Source organism: Aaosphaeria arxii (genome assembly GCF_010015735.1).
Source record: "Aaosphaeria arxii CBS 175.79 unplaced genomic scaffold BU24scaffold_7, whole genome shotgun sequence".
NCBI classification, from domain to species: domain Eukaryota; kingdom Fungi; phylum Ascomycota; class Dothideomycetes; order Pleosporales; genus Aaosphaeria; species Aaosphaeria arxii.
Genome location: NW_022983480.1, coordinates 1,741,124 through 1,758,164, shown reverse-complemented (window position 1 = coordinate 1,758,164; position 17,041 = coordinate 1,741,124). Strand labels below are relative to the sequence as shown.

Genomic DNA, 17,041 nt, shown 5'->3' with positions numbered 1-17,041 from the left:
GTGCGATATAAATCCAAGAGATTGGAAGAACAGTGCTGCATTCAAGGATTTGACGGAAGATGGCGGTATATGTGTAGAAATAAGTCTCGACGTATGCGTTGCTTTGGGACTATGTAGAATGGGCTTCGAAGCATTTGGTAAAGCATGTAACTGGCAACTAACCACAATGGACCTTTCAGATGTCATTTCCCATAGAGGAAATTCCATTCTTCCAGATCTGGGCAACTATCACGTTCCTGCGCAAGGCCAGCGGGTGACAGAATCCGATCTTAGGGCATGTTGCTGGGATTCGTTTCAAATAGAGAAGATGGCGCTGGCAGAATTAGGCAGAGTAAAAATACCTACCCAAGCTCTTAACAGATACAATTAATACAAAGCTAGGGGATCTGAGCGAGCTATTGTGGGTCTTCTTCTACGATGCAATTCCGACCAAACGGCAAAACCGTGGCATTTCCGTCAAGAGAGCCGCATTGTCCTGGTACGCATGAGTCAGTGTGGAAGCGGCTGCATCATGGGCAGAAGAGTTGCCTCATTGAGGAGCTGAGTAATGAATGGAGTGATGTCGATCCAAGCTTAAGGGCTTGGTATATTCTGCCTACACATTTGCTTGACCAGGCAGATTCCCAAGGCGAAACGCAAGGCAGTTACTGGCGAGGATCTATGGAAGGGTTTTGAAGAGGAATTGTTGGTAAAGTTGTGGTAAGACAGGTTGTTCGATGGATGGATTCAGGGGTCTTTCAATCTTGAAATTCGACTAACCAGCTATGTACATCATATTTTGTAAGCTATATCTTGCTAAAAACGTAATTGTCGAATCTGTAATTGGATCCTTGCCGGGTCGCTTATGCTTTGGACTGTCGGAGTGGATACTCCTACAAGTAGGAATAGCCTAGGTAGATAGGTAGGTAGTTTTCTTTGCATCAGTCAGTGACTCAGTATTCAGAGATCAACAACCGTCATGCGTAGTTACTGCACGTCTAATCACAGCGGTTTCAGGTTCTCGGAAACAGAAACTTGTCAAAAATTTGCATGCCTATCAGCATTTAAACACCCATAGGCAAATGCAAAAGACATAGAACGTGTGAATTGGATATGTGGGGACCTGCAGCAGCGTGCCGTACTTAAACGGTAAAGAGCATAGCATTTCCTACTCCGGTCCAAGTGTATCAACCGCACTAAACCGAATCTAGTATGTAAGAACGCTGGCTTCGACGCGAGATTGCTCAAGCCTCAAGAGAATCCTCGCGTGGATTAGACTCATGTAGACTGCTGTAGGCTCTTGTAGTTCTTGTAGTCCACAGTTCTCCACGTGCTATCCATACCCAAACTCCACTACTAATATTAGGACATCGACAAGACATGAACAGCAGCAGTCTGTTATTAGAGCGCCATTATTGCGAACAGTTGTTGAAAGGCCGAATGGAATTGCCATCCTAGGTAGTTTCTCTCGTGTTTCTGGCGGTTGAAGTTTCCTAATTGTAGTATTCCCTCATCCTGCCAGTTAACGGCAGACTGGGAAAGAAGAAATGGATGAATATATTTACATACCGAGGTTCCTGCTGTGATGCCCTCCTTTCAGAACTGCGTACTCTCCATCTCTCAAAGTGTGTGTTTGAAGTATATTCGAATTATGTAACTACCAGCTTGCACCGAGTAGGTTGCATCGATCCCATCTCCACATGTCTTTTCCTACTAATCGAATTTATCTCAAGTCTCTCGATCTTGGAAAATCTAGCGTCCATGACATAGGAAATTAACATTGTGCCTACGTACTACGTACGCCCTTCAAGAAGAAGAATGGGTTGCTTGATAGACCCTGATGGCTCGGGCAAGGCACAAAGAGCAATAGCATCAAACATTCTACCGCCAAACTCAACGGCGCACCCCCCGAACGGGTGCCGAGGAATCCGTCGGTGTCAGCCCCGGCACATTTCTGATACCTGTGATCAATATTTCCCAGCGGTTTGGACCTCGCTCGGACCCTTCAGCTTGACGTATGGTTGCATTGTCGCACTGCGCTGTCTGCACTGTCTGCACATCAGGGGGTCGCTGGAGGGGTTAGACGCACCTATTTTTGGCTGGAAAAACGACAATCCCACTTGAATAATCCGAAGTCAATTTGGACCGATGCATGCTCTGATCTGTCTGCAGATTCGCCATCAGGGCATTTTCAAAGGTGGTTTGTGAGTCTTGAAGTGCGTTCAACCACCAAGCGGCCACGGAGTATTTGCCTTTCCCCAAAGGTACCCTAATCTCACCTCGAAATGAGGACTCATAGCACCACGGTTGCTCGACGGCCAATTGCAGCATACCTGCTGAGCCACGGAGCCACGCAAGTGTGGCTCCTTCTCGGTGTGCATTTCCGTTTCAGCTAGGTGGTTGGCTCGTATCTTTTTGTCTCCAGTCAAACTACCCTAACTACTTCTCTAATGGGAGCGCCCTTAGACTAGCCTACCATCGACCAAGAATGTACACAACACTAACACTAACACGATATGATATAATATCATCGTGCCTTCAGGTGCATGGCATTTTGTCTCTTCTTACTGTGGATATCAGTCTCTGAGCACAGCGCGATATGTCACGCAACATGTCGAACTCAAATAAACGCACAGTGACTCGCACCCGAACCGGTTGCTGGACCTGTCGTGGACGTCGGAAGAAGTGCGATGAGGTACGGCCCTTCTGCAACACATGTGCCAACCTTGGATTGCGCTGCGAAGGCTATGGGGTGCGATTGAGATGGACAGCTCACAGGAAAGGCTTCGTCGTCACGGACAGCAGGCCAGGCAAGAGAAGTTCACGAAGTCCAAGGAGTCCACAAAGTCCACAGAGTACAACGAATTTTTCCTCACCACGAAGTACAACATCGGCCTCTCTACCAGGGAAGTCGACGAATGCGAATTTTGTGGTGAGCACAGAACGCCTTTTGAAGTACATAGGACAGGAGAGCTTTGATTCACTGACCGAGTACGAAAGAGACGTGATGTGTGATTGTGAGTATGCTCATGTAGCTAATATCTTTGAATGTCTGCCCGAAGACTAATGTATTGACAGTCCTGAACTGGGGAAACCTCACACTTGGATCCAACATGGGCGTTGCCACAGAGGATGATGCAGTTACGTTGTTGCGTGACTGCAGTAATTCGAAGCCACTCTTGATCAACTGTTTAACGTATCAAATTACCCTGGACCCTAAGCATGCCGCATATGTCGATGAATACTACAGCAGAAGCATACAGATGTTCCGAAAAGAGCTTTCAGACCCGACGAGCTTAGACAAGGCCAATACATGCTATGCAGGAGTTCTGCTTTGCTCCATCAGCGTATGCTAGACATAACCCCCTTTATTTGCACATTGTATGAGACTAAGACGCTGCAGATGAATCTAGGCATGCCTTGGACGATACATCTCAATGGACTCGTCTCAATACTTTCAGAACGACAAGTTTTCGCAAGGACTGATGTCGAGACCAAGGAATTCATACACCTCATCAGCACTCTCGATATACCAACCCATACTCTTGGACGCAAAACCCCCCAACTCAATTTATGGAGAGACTACAATCGCTCCCGAGATGGCATCGAAGACATAACCGGTCTGCCTTGTTCGTTAATGGACTTATTTTCCTGCATTATGGAGCCTGATGTTGAGGAACGCTTGCACGCCTGGCCTGTCACTCAAGGCTCTCCAACGCAATGCAAGATCTGGAAGGCAAATCGTGCCGCAGCGATTATTTCGGCAAGGCAGTGGAAAATTCGGCACGCTATGTTGGAAAGCGATGCGCATCAGCGCCCGGAATATCAAGCTGGACCCACAGAGAACGGCCCTGCCATCATCGCAGTTGTACAGGAGATACTCGTCATTGCGCATGAACTCAGGCCTCTACTCGAAGACAAATCTGCTGAAATCAGACGGCCGTTGCTCTATCCTTTGGTCGCTGCTGGATCGCAGCCGTCATGTCTCACCGATTATGACAAGACTTTCATTGGTGACTGCATCATAGCACTCGCCGATGGAGCATTAGACGAAGATCCCTATTACGGCGGACCTGCGACTGTTCTGCGCGAATTATGGGCCAATGGACGGGGCAGATCAATCGAGCAAGTTGCGCACGATCTGGACATGGAGATGGCTCTGTTCTAAATATAGACATCATTCCCTAGCCTGGGACTGACTGAACTAATACTCATTCTCGTCACTCTTCGAGCAGGTGGACGCCACCAATTTTTCCAATATTCCTCTCCCAAGAGTCGAAGCCTAGAAGCAGAGGTATAGGGCTCGCTAACTGGCGTTGGCTCAAAGTAATCCGCGAGTCAGCGACTCTGCGTTACATTCATGTCGAACTTTTCGGGTATTTCTCCGGCGGCACTTCAAACGCTCCAAAGGGTCACGTGCAGGCGACATCACACCACGATCGAAGAAAATATCATCCATCATCCATCATGACCAAATGTGCGCATCCATAGCTAGGAGCTGTTCGCCGTGGAGATTGTTCTAGACTTAGGGTCTCGCTTAAGACGTACGAGGTATGTCACGAATGAGCAGTACGATACGAACCCACTACAATACATAATTCATGAAATCACACGTCAAACTTTCAATCCAATACGCCGCACGCTATGAACCTCATTGAAAGTTTGAAAGCTCGGAGGGACCGTTTCTAAACATAGATCATCACGACGTTTTATCGTCAGAGGATCGTCAAGTGACAAACTTCCGATTGGTACGGACGCAGCAGTCCTCAATGCATACGGCAGGCTATTGCATACCAATATTGCGACTCTACCGACTAGCATCCCTGGTTTACCCTAGCGTGATATACTCGAAGATACCACTACTATTACTCCATTATCCAGATTCAGACATACGGCCTTAAATTCCATCTTCACTCGACCATCAAGGTGTAACCAATTCATGCGAAGTCGTTGCAGCGACGCCACTGGACCGCATTGGGTGACTTGAAACAATAGTAAACACGCATAGAATCGGCAATGGTACTATGCAATTGGTTCGCCGAGAGGAATCCGCCAGACGGGGCTAGTGAATTCATGTATTGACTTGGAGCTTCGACGTCCTTCCAAACTGGTACTATCCGACCATCATTGAGGGACGTATCCGATAGATTGACCGATGATATCGATATTTCCCAGGAACTCGTAATGACAAAGTCGCCGAACCTGTTGCCTAATCACTTTCACAAAGTCTGCCTTGCAATTTAAGAAAGCGAGGATGAGGATTCGATAGAATAAGCTTTGGGAGACTCAATCCTTCTTGGTGCTATGGGCGCGGCACGATCCTGAGGGATGGCAAGCGAAGAACGGAAGGTGTGAAACATGCGTTACTCAATATCAATGACAGAAGATGGGGTTTGATGTAGTATAACTGTGTAACAATATTGAATGAATTGAATATCTAGCCGGGACAAGCGCTCTCGTCTCTATGGAAAATCATAATAGCCCGTCTAGTGATTCGTTACCGTACTGTATTATTTCGTGTTAGGAAAAAGGAAAAACAAATGAACCGAGATAGTAAGAATAGCCGGAGCATGCTGCATGTCCAGCACGCCCTTTAGAACCTGCCAAACAAAGAATGGAATAAGACAACAAAAGCCAAGATCAATGGCAGTGGGAATGGGAATGGGGATGTAGAGAACGCGGCGCCTGCTTGCAAGACTGGCTCTGCGAGTACCGTGACCGTGTTAGTTGAAGTTGGAGTTGGAGTCGCAGAGAGCAAGTTTTTGCACATTGGCGTTGTATGGCCGTGGTGATTGATAATCGACGCACTCGTGACACGCTTGTACATGAACCGCGAGTCTCGTATGGGCGTCGGAGCCACTCCACCAGTCAAGCTCTCACAGTGCGTCCTCACCTCCTCCACCCCATCCGCATCCCCAACCCCCTCCACCGCCCTCACAGCATTAGGCTTGAAGTCCCCAAAATCAAACTTCACGCCCGGAATCCCCTTCAGCCCGCTCGCGAGCTTATCCACAAGCTTCTGCTGCAGTCCGTCGAAGCCCTTGACCAGCACGTCTTTCCCCTCCCGCATCATCTTCTCGACGTACGCCTTCGCCTCCCTCCCCGTGTTCACGATGTCGTCGATCGATTTCTTATACTTGAACACTATGTGTGCGGCGTACGACAAGATGGCTATGAGGGCGAGCAGCACGGCGCCGTAGATCGCGATGAGTACCCACAGACAGGGGCTGATGGCCGTGGAGGCGCCGGCGCTGGTGCTCGGGATGTCGAAGTTGGGGGGCGGGCGGGTTGTCATGGCTGGGGGGAGGTGTAGGTCCGGGATGTCGGTTACGCGGGCGAAAGGGATGCGGACTGTGAGGTCGAGGTTGGGCTTGGGGATGAGGGAGGTGGCTTTGGAGTGGAGAGAGGATATCAGGGCGGAGGGGAGGTTTGGGGTTGGGAAGTGGGTGAGGGGGTTTTTGATGGAGAGGGGGAAGTCGCGGGCGTGGTTTGGGGGTGAGGTTGTCGTTAGGGGAGTCAGAGATGGTGGAGGTGAGTTGGTTATATCGTGAGGGGAGTCAGGGGAGGATATGGACAATGCTGAGGTCTTGATGAATGGAGGCACAGTGGAGGAAGTTTCTGGGACGATGATACTTGGTTCTTCTTCAGAGTACCGATCACGCTGCTGGATCTGATCTTCCACATCGCGTACGTTGATGCTCAATGAGTCCGCTGTTTGTGTTGCCCTTACGTGTACGGGTAACGCTTTCGAGCTGTGCTCCTGACTTGTCGTAGATGTTGGATGTGGTGTTGATTTTGACGGTGCGACTGAAGTCGAGATGGATTTCGATTCGCTCTTTTTAGTCGTCGTCGTTGTTGATGTCGAGGGTGAAGTATAGTTGACGTGCGTTGTTTCACTGCTAGTATCTTTAGTCGTCTTCGATGTTGCAGTTTCCAGTAGAATACTCGTCGATACGCTTGCTGTTTCGGTGGTCAAAGGCAACTTCTCTTTGGCTGGCGGATGGATGTCCAAAAAGCCCAATAGGCCTAACACGGATAGTCCAGTTAAAATCACGACTATAATCCATTGTACGCTCGTCGGCATGCCGCCGCGGTGATTTTCTTGGTGCTCTCTGCGTGTGCCATCGGTGTAGGATAGAGTAGGCATTGTGGGTGATTTCTTGCCGGCGAGCGGAGGAAGGCGGGAGACGATGGGGCGCTCAAAGATTCGAGAAGGGCTATGGTGTCTTTGTGCTTGATTCTCAGTATTGATTGCCCTGGGCTGAGCGAAGAGCCCTTTGGGAGTCAATTTTTTGCGCGATTCCGGCGAAGGAAGATACTCGGGCTGATCTTCAGGGTATATCGATGGCGAATAACTAAGATTACTGCGATTGCTGCTAGTTTGCCGTTTTCGATGCAAGCTGCGTGATACCCTTTCAAGGATATGAGGGGGTGGTCGCACGCCAGGTGTGAAAACTGGAGATGATATCGCGGGACGATCAGTATATGGCACGTTTGGTTCTTCGTGGCTCCGATGGATAAACAATCGCGGAAGGAGGGTACGACTCCCCGATTTACTCTCTGGGCGTTCTTCACGTTGCATGAGAGAGCACGCAAGAATCTTTGCACGTTAACGTAGTTGCATGAAGCTGAAATGGACGAAGATATCCAGGAAGTGGTGCTGGAGGATCCTCGAGAGAAGTATCGATACAAATGGCACTTTGCAAGTGAGTCATAGTTGGATGCATCATACATTTGACTGGAATTAATGACTAGAGTGGTCACGTAATAATAGAATGGTCCAAACTCATAGCCACGCCCAGGTGACTGGTACACGGCCCAAGTCAGGATTTGAAAGTTGATTGAAAACCGCTGGGCTCACGTCAATATCAGTAGGTTGGCAGCCAGTACCTAAACGAAGTCAGTATCGGCATATCATTGATGGCTTTCAGCTTTCGAGTCAAACATACACCTATCCACGACTGTTAGATCGATGCTGACAGTCTTTCCCGTATCTTCATTGACTCTGCGAGCGCGAATTTTCCTCCTACATAGGGGATTCTGGTTCGGATCGCTCCCCTTCTGCGCCGCATCAAAGGTGAAATGCGAAATAGCCACGATATGATCACTCGAGGTGGAATCTATGCCGCAAGCACCGAGGCCCGGGTCGTAGAAAGTAAGATCACCAGTGTATGTTTCAGCGCCATTTGGAAGGGGGATATTCTTTGGACCGCTATATACGGATTAGCATGCTTGGAAGAATGCCGACTGGCAGCGCATGCTCGTACCTTGACTTCTTGCTCAAGCCGACCGCGAGTCCAATTATGAGCCCTAGAAGTAGGAGGAAAACAACGCCAATTCCGATCAGCAAAGTGCGGCGACTGCGACCTAGGTAACGTTTATGCGGAGGAAGAATTCGGTCGAAGCGATCTGATATTGCCCAGCCCGTTGCTGCCCCTCCAATGCGAAAACGCCGCTGTCTCACGGCTCCCTCCTCAGGTATGTCCCAGTTCGGCGCATCGTCTACGTCCGTCTCTTTCTTGAAAGCCGGCAGTGGCTTTTGTGGTTCTTCGTATGTTGCCATTGTATTCGCAAGTATATGTACGGCGCGTCGCGTTGCGCAAACTGGAGGTATTGTATTGTAGTATTAATGAAGGTCTGGGTATCACAAATATCACAATTCAGAACATTATCAAAAGAATGGAAGCCGAGCTGCTATGCGATCTCGGCAAATGTACAATGCGACCAATGTTGGTCGCAAAAAGCGAAGACGTTGAGTCCAAGGGAGTGTTGGTGTGAGATGTGGAGTGTGAACTGGAGGGTCTCACTCTCTCCGGGTCTAGAAGTGAATTAAGGGGCTCGAGCGCTTCGGACAGCCGTTGATATGGCGCTAGGCAGAACAAAGCTCCGGCTCCGTATCATCCAATGACCATCATTCCACTTCACTGTTCACCCATCGGGGATCCGATCCACCAAACACGCCCCATCCTCAGGATTATCTGCTTCGCATTGTTAAGTTTACTACGCCACCCTCTACCTCCGTTCGATCGACCCTTCAGTACCCCATCAACGGTGCAAACACATCCATCAAACAAACCATCGTGGACGCACCATTCCGGACAACCCGTATCCCAACCTAGAAGTAGACGTCCCATCTCGGAACAGTTCCGAACCTTCAAAGCGGGCCTTCTGTAGAAGAAGTCACAAAATGGCAGAACAGACACTCAACATCCCGCAACTGGTCGTCTTCATAATAGTAGCCGTCCTTAGTGTGAGATGGTACCTGGCGAAGCCCCCCGCAGGACGCACGCGAATAGCGCCAGTGCCACATCGAGACTCTAGAATAAACCCCACGCATGTCGACCAACTAGCGCAGATGTTTCCACAGTGCGACAGAAGACAGATCGCATGGGACTTACAGAGGAATGGTGGAAATGTGGCGGCGACGACGGAACGTGTTCTCAGCGGGCGGGGCCTCGATACTGTAAGTCTTTCCTCGGCTTTTCATCAACACGTATGGGAAGAATAGGCAGAGTCTAGATATGCTTGAAGTGTAGTCACTAATCATGTACAGCCTCCCGCATCGTTCAACCCGCCTCTTTCACGCTCAACACCACCCTCCAGGACCCCAACACCAGCCGCAAAGCCTTCGCAACCCGATCTGATCACGCGGTACAACCTTGCCTCCAAGATCAGCAGTAGCGCAGACTCCGCTACGAATACTTCAGAGTCCAAAGGGAAGGCATGGTCCTCGGACAGGGATGAAAGGCAGGCAAACCTGCAGCGACGACGGGAGGAGATGATCCTCGCAGCACGCAGGAAGCTTGAACAGAAGGAGAAGGCTAAGGCTTAATTGTCATGTACTCTAGGGTGTGGGTTCTTTGGTTCAGCATTTGCATAGAGCGCCATTATTACGGCGTTTGGGATTACTGGCTCTGATATTGGTATCACTTTGGAGAGGTTTACTGTTTCAATTGTAGATGACCCCCCACTCTGCGTCAATTTGCTTCCTCGTAACTGACCGGTAGTTACACAACATAAAAATTCTGACTCGCCCACAATACTTAATTCCATGTCTCCAGATATTCCCTTATACCTTCATACTCCCTTTCGATAAGCTCCTTCCTACGCTCATCACGCAAAACGAATCGTACCTCAAACGGCTTCGGACAATGCACCAATCCCTCCTCATAAGCATCCAAATCGCATCCCTCCTTCCCCACCGGCTCAATCTTGAACGCCCAAAGCAACTTCGCAACCACCCTCCACTGCGTCCTTTCCGCAACATGGATACCCGGACATAGCCTTCTCCCAATACCGTACGTGTAATGATCGCGGTTCGCATAGTCTGGAGAAGCTGCATACGCTGCTGCAAGCTTGTTCTGTCCTACGTAGCGGGAAGGGTTGTATTTCCATGATTCCGTGTAGTTTTCAGGGGCGTGGTGGATTCCCCATATGGGAAGGACGAGAATACTGTTAGCTGGGAGGTGGTAGGGGCCGTATGTTGTTGGTTTGGAGAGACGGTGGTTTACGTTGAAGGGGACGCTAAAGAGGGATTCAGTCAGTAAAGGTGATCAAGGATGGATATTGGAAGGGAAGAACGTACAATGGGCGGATACGAAGGCCCTCTTTGATTATGCAATTAACACATGGAAGTGCGTCAAAGTCGGACCAGTTTGGCATCCTGTACTGTCAGTTTCAAGAAGCAATATGTCTGGGAACTTTCCATTCTGACATACCTGCTCCCACACGCCTTGTCAATCTCCTCCCACGCCCTCTCCTGCTCACGCGGATGCATCGCCAAATGCAATACATGCGTCAGAATCATAGTCCCCGTCCCCGCATCCGGCAACGACCCCAGAAAATTAGCAACCTGCTCCCTCGACTGCTCCACATCCAACTCCACCTCCCCACCCAACAAGCTATCTGCAATACTAATCCTCTTATCGCCCACGCACCGTCGATCCTCCACGCGGTCGAGCGCCTCGCTGAAGATGCGTAACACGCGTTTATAGCACTGCTTCGCGCGGCGTTTGGCGGGGACGAGAGCGTCGGGGAGATATCGTAGCGGTGGGAAGAGTCCGACGGGGATGAAGGAGCCGAGCGATATCGTGCGCTCCATGTCGCTCAGGGCGTCGTAGATGAACTTGGCCCAGAAGTCGTCGTGGGTCGCGGCGCGGTGGCCGTACACGACTGCGCTTTGGATGCTCGTGGCCGCGCGGAAGACGTGCGAGCGGAATTGGTCGGGCGTGTGGAGGAGATCGTATAATAGTTGCGTGGCTCTGTATTTGATTAGTCCATAAGCTCGCTCATCAACTTTGTAGATGGGACCAAATTACTCTGCGTCTTGGATATCCACCAAATCTCTGTCCAAGATTGAGGGTGCCAGACTCTGCGTCGCCAGTTTTCTCTGAGCCCGCCACGTCTCGTTTGGGTTCATTTCTGATAGGTTATGTCCGCCGGTGACGAGGTCAGTGTAATACTCTATCGGGCGGTGCGAGGATATCGCACTCTTCTTGACGAGGATGCCGTGGATGCTGTGGCGGTCGTAGAGGACGATGTAGACGTCGCGGCCGATTGTGTAGGAGAAGATGGGACCGTATTTGGCGTGCCATTCGTGTAGTCTATTTGAATGGTGTCAGTGTTCTCCATGGTCGATTTCTTCTAGCTAGATCTTATAGAATGGCCAGTAGGAGGAGATGAGCTATAGAACACTTACAGTAGATGGCTTGCCTTTGATCTGAATTCTAGCATGTTACCGAAAATTGGAACTGTAGGTGGACCAGGAGGCAAATGCTTCGATCGTCGACCAATGCGGAGTACTTGATATCCCACATATGAAAGGGCAATAAGGAGTACCAACATCCATGGAAAGCGCTGGAAGTATTCAAGCACTGGATCAGATATGACCTGATCACGTAGACCGGCAATCGCAGCGTAAAGTGCATCGGAAGTGGTAAACTTATTGGTAGATGCCATTTTGGTTGTCTTCCTTACAGAAACTTTGATTCCAAATCACGGTGTTAATATCAGGGAAAAGCGAAGAGAATTGCACAGCGGATGTGTCTGTAGCACAACCAACCGTGCCCCATATGAGATGTACATTGGGAGCCAGCATGTATTTGAATATTATTTAGCTCAAGTCTAACAGTACATATGGAGCGAGTAACATGGCACTCAATGAGGGCTCCATTGAGAGACTGCTCGGTTGACGACCTAGGTGGTCTGTGGCGTTTGATATGTTTATGAACGATGCGATAGTGTGACTAGCGATACATTGAGGATACGTAAATATCGAATCAGGTTGTTGATTGCCCGTAGAATACACTAGGATGGCGTTCAGGTACGGATGTAACGCAGCAATGGAGAACAAAGAAACTAAGAGTCTATTCTTTTGCTGATAGAACAATGCTAAGACTATACCTCGCTTATCAAAGTACGGAATGCAACAATCAAAGAAATGGCCTGGTGGCGTTTCGTGGACGTTTGTATTGGAGATCTAACCATGAGTAGTAATATCATGAGTTCTTTGCGAATTCCTGCAATAGACATCGGGTGTAATAGTGGGTTGGAAAATGATTCCCAACAATGATAGTCGGACCCAATCAACACAAATTGTACAAAGCTCGGAAGCGCATTGCTTCCCGTCACGGTCAGCTGCCTGCCACCTCCGTACTTAGATTTCATAATCCTACTCCTGACGACTCATAGCCTCTCTGATCTGCTGCCCCGCGATAGGATCCAAAAACTCAATAGATTTCTTCACAGTCTTGCCATCCGGCTCCATGGTCAAAAACCATACAATGTCGTGCTCAATTGGAGTTTCGGTGCCTTTGACGCCCATCGCGTGACTAGCTCTCACAACAACCGAGTTTTGATGCTCGTCGATGAAGATATCGGAAATGGTTGTATCCCAGGAATCGAGTTTGGGGACCATCATCTCTAGATGCTTTATGAACGCATCTGCGTCGTGTGTGCCGGCAAGCTGGGGAGTGGCCTCCACGAATCCTTTGTGTCCGCAGGAATGTTGGAATCCGGATGCTGACCGGATGGCTTTGATTCGTTCTTCGCTGAAGCGTTTTGGAAGGCTTTCGTCTCTATCCGCAGAGTGGATGAATGTTACTGCCGTTGCATGGAGGGTTTTATACTTTGCAGAAGCAGAGGGTGGCATAGAGTCAGCCATGATATTCTGTATGAAGTATTCAACGGAAGTGAGGTATGGAATCTAAAGCAACTGGAGGTAAATTCTATGTATAATATATAAGTATCTGGCAACGTAGTCGGCGTGAGGAGGAAGTAAGCCGGAGGAATTCGCGATGTCCGGGTGGGAGGTGTGGAGCTATGGAGGTCGTGGGTCGGGCGAATCGGATGGGTCGGCGTTGGGGGGGATGGGGGGTTGGAGCCGGGGGTCTTCTCCGCGTGGTGAGCTGAAAGATATCAGTTTATACACGTGTATCAACCACTCGCGCGATAGACAGACCCCTGGTTCAATCTTCAAACCAACCACTAAACAATCAATTTTCCTCCTCACCAACAATCGGTAGCGCATGGGGCCCTTCCATGCACGACGAGCAACTGGCACATATTGCGCGTTCGAGAGGTTATAACAATACAGCAATGTATGAACTCGGCCCTCGAAGGTCCAAGAGTGAAGTGAAGTGGCGGGTGCACTCTCCATATAACACTGCCTGAAGTCGCTTTTGAAGCATCTCGATTTGTTTATTCTGGCACCACGATTTGTCCTAGGGCTGAATGATAGCACAATTGTAAACGACTTTGAAATCAAGTGACTCAAGAGTGTGTACCAGTTGTGAAGCTCTGATCGGTCATCTGAACGCTTAAGTCCATGGATTCCCAGGTGTCAAGTTCGGCTTTTGCTTTGATAGTTAACTCGTGCTTCAATCCAAACGTGTTCCGACTGAGCTGGAGGCAACGCTCCATCAAGTCGCGGGCTTTCTCATCGGCCTTCCAGGATCTGTATAACATTGCAATCTTGAACATGGTATCCAGGGTCAACTCATGATTTTCCCCCAAATGATGTTCTCTAATTTCCAGGTGTGTTTGCACAATTTTCACGGCTATTGCTTTGTCGTCGTGACGTCTGGCCATTTCCTTGGCTATTTCTAATGTCAGTTCCTCATTGCGTTGCAGGGTTTCTATTGGGCCCAAGGTGGAATTTTTCTGCAGGAGGCTTTGCACGCGACGAAGTTCCACATCGTAATTTTTCGGAAGCTGAGAAGACGTTGCTTCGGATTTTTGGAGCCGCAAGATTGGTTTAGCATGGTACGGATCCCGTGATGCCTCCTGATCCTCCAATATCCAAGACATTAACTTCTCACGTTCCCGCCACCTCCCTTCTTTCCGGTACTCTGATGCCAGATTAGTCATGGCAATAAACGTGGGCCCGTCAACATTCCGGCGTGCTTCTTGTCTTATTCTTTGAATAACTGATCTATGGTGCCTGCCAGACTCCCATGGTACATCAATTATATCCTCAACTATTTCAAGATGAACGATCGAGGTCAATGTAGAGCTGTGGTCTTGTCCAAGGAATCGAGTTTTCAACCGCACCAAGTTCAATTCCAGACCATGAAGCTTTTCCCACAAACTAAAATCCACACAGATGTTTGCTATTTGCGATAGCATGAGGAGTACTGGTTCTAAGGCATCCGAGGCGCACCAGCTTTCGCTTCCTGTCCTTGACATTTGGTCAGCCAGGTCTACCGCCTCGTCTGCATAGATGCGAGAGCGTGTTGCCAGCCACATGTCAAAAAGATAATTGAGATGTTTTACATGGTCTGGGTCGGGTTCCCCTGAGACTGGTGGTTGCTGGTATAATCCTATAGTTTGGGGTTGTGCGGCGGGTCTGGTCTCCAACGCTTCTTGCGCGTTGGGAATGTTCTTGATGTTTTGTGTATCTACTCCCAAAAGACTGTGCAGAACAGTCAGATCATCGTCATCTTGAACGCCATTGTCTATGGCAAATAACGCTAGTTGCTCGAGATGAGAAGCAAGATGACGTTTGAAGACAGCCGGAATAACCTTCACTGCTTCCACAGGCATTTTTGAGGACCCTTCTTCGTATGGAACTTGTGATCGCTGTCTAGCTGTCCAGTCCGAGCAGCATGGACAATCTTCAGTCGATATAACGTCAAGAGATTCTTGTCCCAATTTGATGACAGAATCCTCGTCCCCAAGTTGCAAGAGCTCAGTATGGTTCTCACTGATATGCTTCATATAGCTCTTTTGATTGGCAAAGGATTTGTTTTGGCAAAGCTTGCACTTGTATCTAACGAGGTGATTCTGTAACTCGTGCCGGAACCAGTCATCGATGTCACCGAAATAGGGCGCGTCGCAGTCAGGGAAAACACAAACGTAGGTGCAAAGATCGGAAAAGACGTGCTTTTGCCATGCTCTTTCATTCCTGAATTTTTGCCTATTGTAGCAGAAGGGGCACTCTAATTCGTTCATAGAGCCTTTTGTAAGATCCTCCAATTTTGGTATCACAAAGCTGGGTAAGGATTCATAGTCTTCACCAGTTGAATGAGAGAAATTGACGGATGATCCACCATCGCTTTCACTGTCGGACTCCAAGGTCCCAAGAGGAATTGCGGATGGAGTCGTCTCTTTTGCCAAATTCGATTTTGATGCACGATATATGGCCAGTGCAACATCATTAGACACAAACTGCGAGGAAGAGGGACCTGGCACAGATGCAACTGGTGTTCCCATGTCAGGTATCGTAGACCCCCCATGCATGACTTTCGCTTCAAGCTTATTCCGATGGTCTCGAATGTAGCTGAGATATTGTCTGCGGTGGGTGATTGCGCGACCAAGGCGGGTGCGAAGCCATGATGAGTCTTCCGAAGCAAGTTTGGGGTATTTCTCACCGACATGTGCAATATCAAACTGATCGTTGAACCGGTATTTGTCACAACTCAGAGCTTTCGTGAAAGGGTCAGTAGGCGCTGCTTCACGGATCAGTCTAGATACACGGAAGAGGCGTGCAATGCCTGAGCCAATCTCTTCCAGAAGTTCTGTTTCTTCGTTCTGATTTTCGTCGCATGAGCTTTCTCCAGTTGCTTCGACAGCGACGTCTCCCAGGCGTACCCCGTGGATAATATTCGAGACTAAGACATGTCAGCCTGTAGGCGATAGTGCCACAGAAGGAAACTCACACTCTTCAGCAACTTCATTCATGTCATCTAGCAAGTCAAATACATGTTTCAAAACTTCTTGCGCCTCGGCAAGGCGAGATTCAAGGGAGAGAGGTGAGCTCGGAGCGTGGAGTGCGCCGATATTGCCAACCCATAAACTGAAGCGCTCCAACTCATCGCTCACTTGTGCGCTGCTGATTCTGTGACCTTGGTTATCGGGCGAAGAGAGGCCTTCAACGATTGCCTTGAGCGTGACTATCATTTTGTGACATTGTTCTGATATGGGAGACGACGAAGCCAATGTAGCTGGTACATCCGGAATGCACTCCCCCTGGAGCCGCATCTCAGATTCGTAAGTATCACGGTACTCCCTGGGTGGGTAAATCACGCGTTCCCTCTCGGGCTCGTAGCGGTACTCGATGATCTCGCGGCCTGGAGGGGATTGCGAGCGTTCTACATTGCGTTCCAAGTAGTAGTACTCACGCACTTCACGTCGCAGTAGATCGTCCCGCTCGACAGTATGTTCTCTCCTCTCAACACGCTCGCGGGATGGTGAGCGGCCTCGATGGACGGGTCGGGCCTCATCTCCGTAAGTATCTTCTGGGCTCCTGTCTGGAATTTTGTAGCGCCTGACGGTAGTGTAGGCGCGGGAACTACCGTGAGAGGATCCAGCGTCCCAGTCGCGCTCCCGCTCGTGCTCTCGGAATATTCTAGACATGGCGCATTTGTGGTAGATGGCAAAGTAAGTAGACTACAATAAATAGCCGCGGGATCAGAACGTTGATGTCTTGTGTAATGGCGTATATCAGTGACGCTCTGTATACCAGATAGATGTTTTATGTCTTCAGAGACGAACACTATTAGTGAAAGGATCCCCAGACATATTTGGGGGCCGCTTGTGCGGGGTATCGGAGAGGACATCACAA

The 17,041-nt window shown here is 49.3% G+C and overlaps 7 protein-coding genes across 7 annotated transcripts; 2 read left to right on the top strand and 5 right to left on the bottom strand.

Annotated features, from left to right (window-relative positions):
* Positions 1 to 2,341: 2,341 nt before the first annotated feature.
* On the top strand, positions 2,342 to 4,370 carry BU24DRAFT_263196 (uncharacterized protein). The gene is made up of 3 exons (XM_033522524.1): positions 2,342 to 2,996; positions 3,058 to 3,326; positions 3,383 to 4,370. The coding sequence occupies exons 1-3, from the start codon at positions 2,579 to 2,581 to the stop codon at positions 4,145 to 4,147; spliced, it is 1,452 nt and encodes a 483-aa protein (XP_033381388.1). The 5' UTR covers positions 2,342 to 2,578; the 3' UTR covers positions 4,148 to 4,370.
* Positions 4,371 to 5,553: 1,183 nt separating this feature from the next.
* BU24DRAFT_425611 (uncharacterized protein) lies at positions 5,554 to 7,613 on the bottom strand. Its single transcript, XM_033528774.1, has one exon. The coding sequence runs from the start codon at positions 7,559 to 7,561 to the stop codon at positions 5,573 to 5,575; it is 1,989 nt and encodes a 662-aa protein (XP_033381387.1). The 5' UTR covers positions 7,562 to 7,613; the 3' UTR covers positions 5,554 to 5,572.
* Positions 7,614 to 7,695: 82 nt separating this feature from the next.
* Positions 7,696 to 8,722, bottom strand: BU24DRAFT_425610 (uncharacterized protein). The gene is made up of 3 exons (XM_033528773.1): positions 8,247 to 8,722; positions 7,929 to 8,191; positions 7,696 to 7,869 (listed from the first exon to the last, which is right to left on the bottom strand). The coding sequence occupies exons 1-3, from the start codon at positions 8,540 to 8,542 to the stop codon at positions 7,766 to 7,768; spliced, it is 663 nt and encodes a 220-aa protein (XP_033381386.1). The 5' UTR covers positions 8,543 to 8,722; the 3' UTR covers positions 7,696 to 7,765.
* Positions 8,723 to 9,166: 444 nt separating this feature from the next.
* Positions 9,167 to 9,811, top strand: BU24DRAFT_352336 (uncharacterized protein; the record flags this gene model as incomplete). Its single annotated transcript, XM_033523728.1, has 2 exons — positions 9,167 to 9,442; positions 9,533 to 9,811. The coding sequence occupies 2 exons, from the start codon at positions 9,167 to 9,169 to the stop codon at positions 9,809 to 9,811; spliced, it is 555 nt and encodes a 184-aa protein (XP_033381385.1).
* Positions 9,812 to 10,022: 211 nt separating this feature from the next.
* BU24DRAFT_352491 (cytochrome P450 oxidoreductase-like protein) lies at positions 10,023 to 11,823 on the bottom strand (the record flags this gene model as incomplete). Its single annotated transcript, XM_033523734.1, has 5 exons — positions 10,023 to 10,503; positions 10,565 to 10,647; positions 10,694 to 11,240; positions 11,298 to 11,582; positions 11,678 to 11,823. The coding sequence occupies 5 exons, from the start codon at positions 11,821 to 11,823 to the stop codon at positions 10,023 to 10,025; spliced, it is 1,542 nt and encodes a 513-aa protein (XP_033381384.1).
* A 495-nt stretch (positions 11,824 to 12,318) lies between these two features.
* Positions 12,319 to 13,471, bottom strand: BU24DRAFT_263108 (uncharacterized protein). Its single transcript, XM_033522523.1, has 2 exons — positions 13,439 to 13,471; positions 12,319 to 13,385 (listed from the first exon to the last, which is right to left on the bottom strand). The coding sequence occupies exon 2, from the start codon at positions 13,139 to 13,141 to the stop codon at positions 12,650 to 12,652; it is 492 nt and encodes a 163-aa protein (XP_033381383.1). The 5' UTR covers positions 13,142 to 13,385; positions 13,439 to 13,471; the 3' UTR covers positions 12,319 to 12,649.
* On the bottom strand, positions 13,415 to 16,940 carry BU24DRAFT_453311 (uncharacterized protein). Its single transcript, XM_033531258.1, has 2 exons — positions 16,137 to 16,940; positions 13,415 to 16,088 (listed from the first exon to the last, which is right to left on the bottom strand). The coding sequence occupies exons 1-2, from the start codon at positions 16,831 to 16,833 to the stop codon at positions 13,750 to 13,752; spliced, it is 3,036 nt and encodes a 1,011-aa protein (XP_033381382.1). The 5' UTR covers positions 16,834 to 16,940; the 3' UTR covers positions 13,415 to 13,749.
* Positions 16,941 to 17,041: the final 101 nt, after the last annotated feature.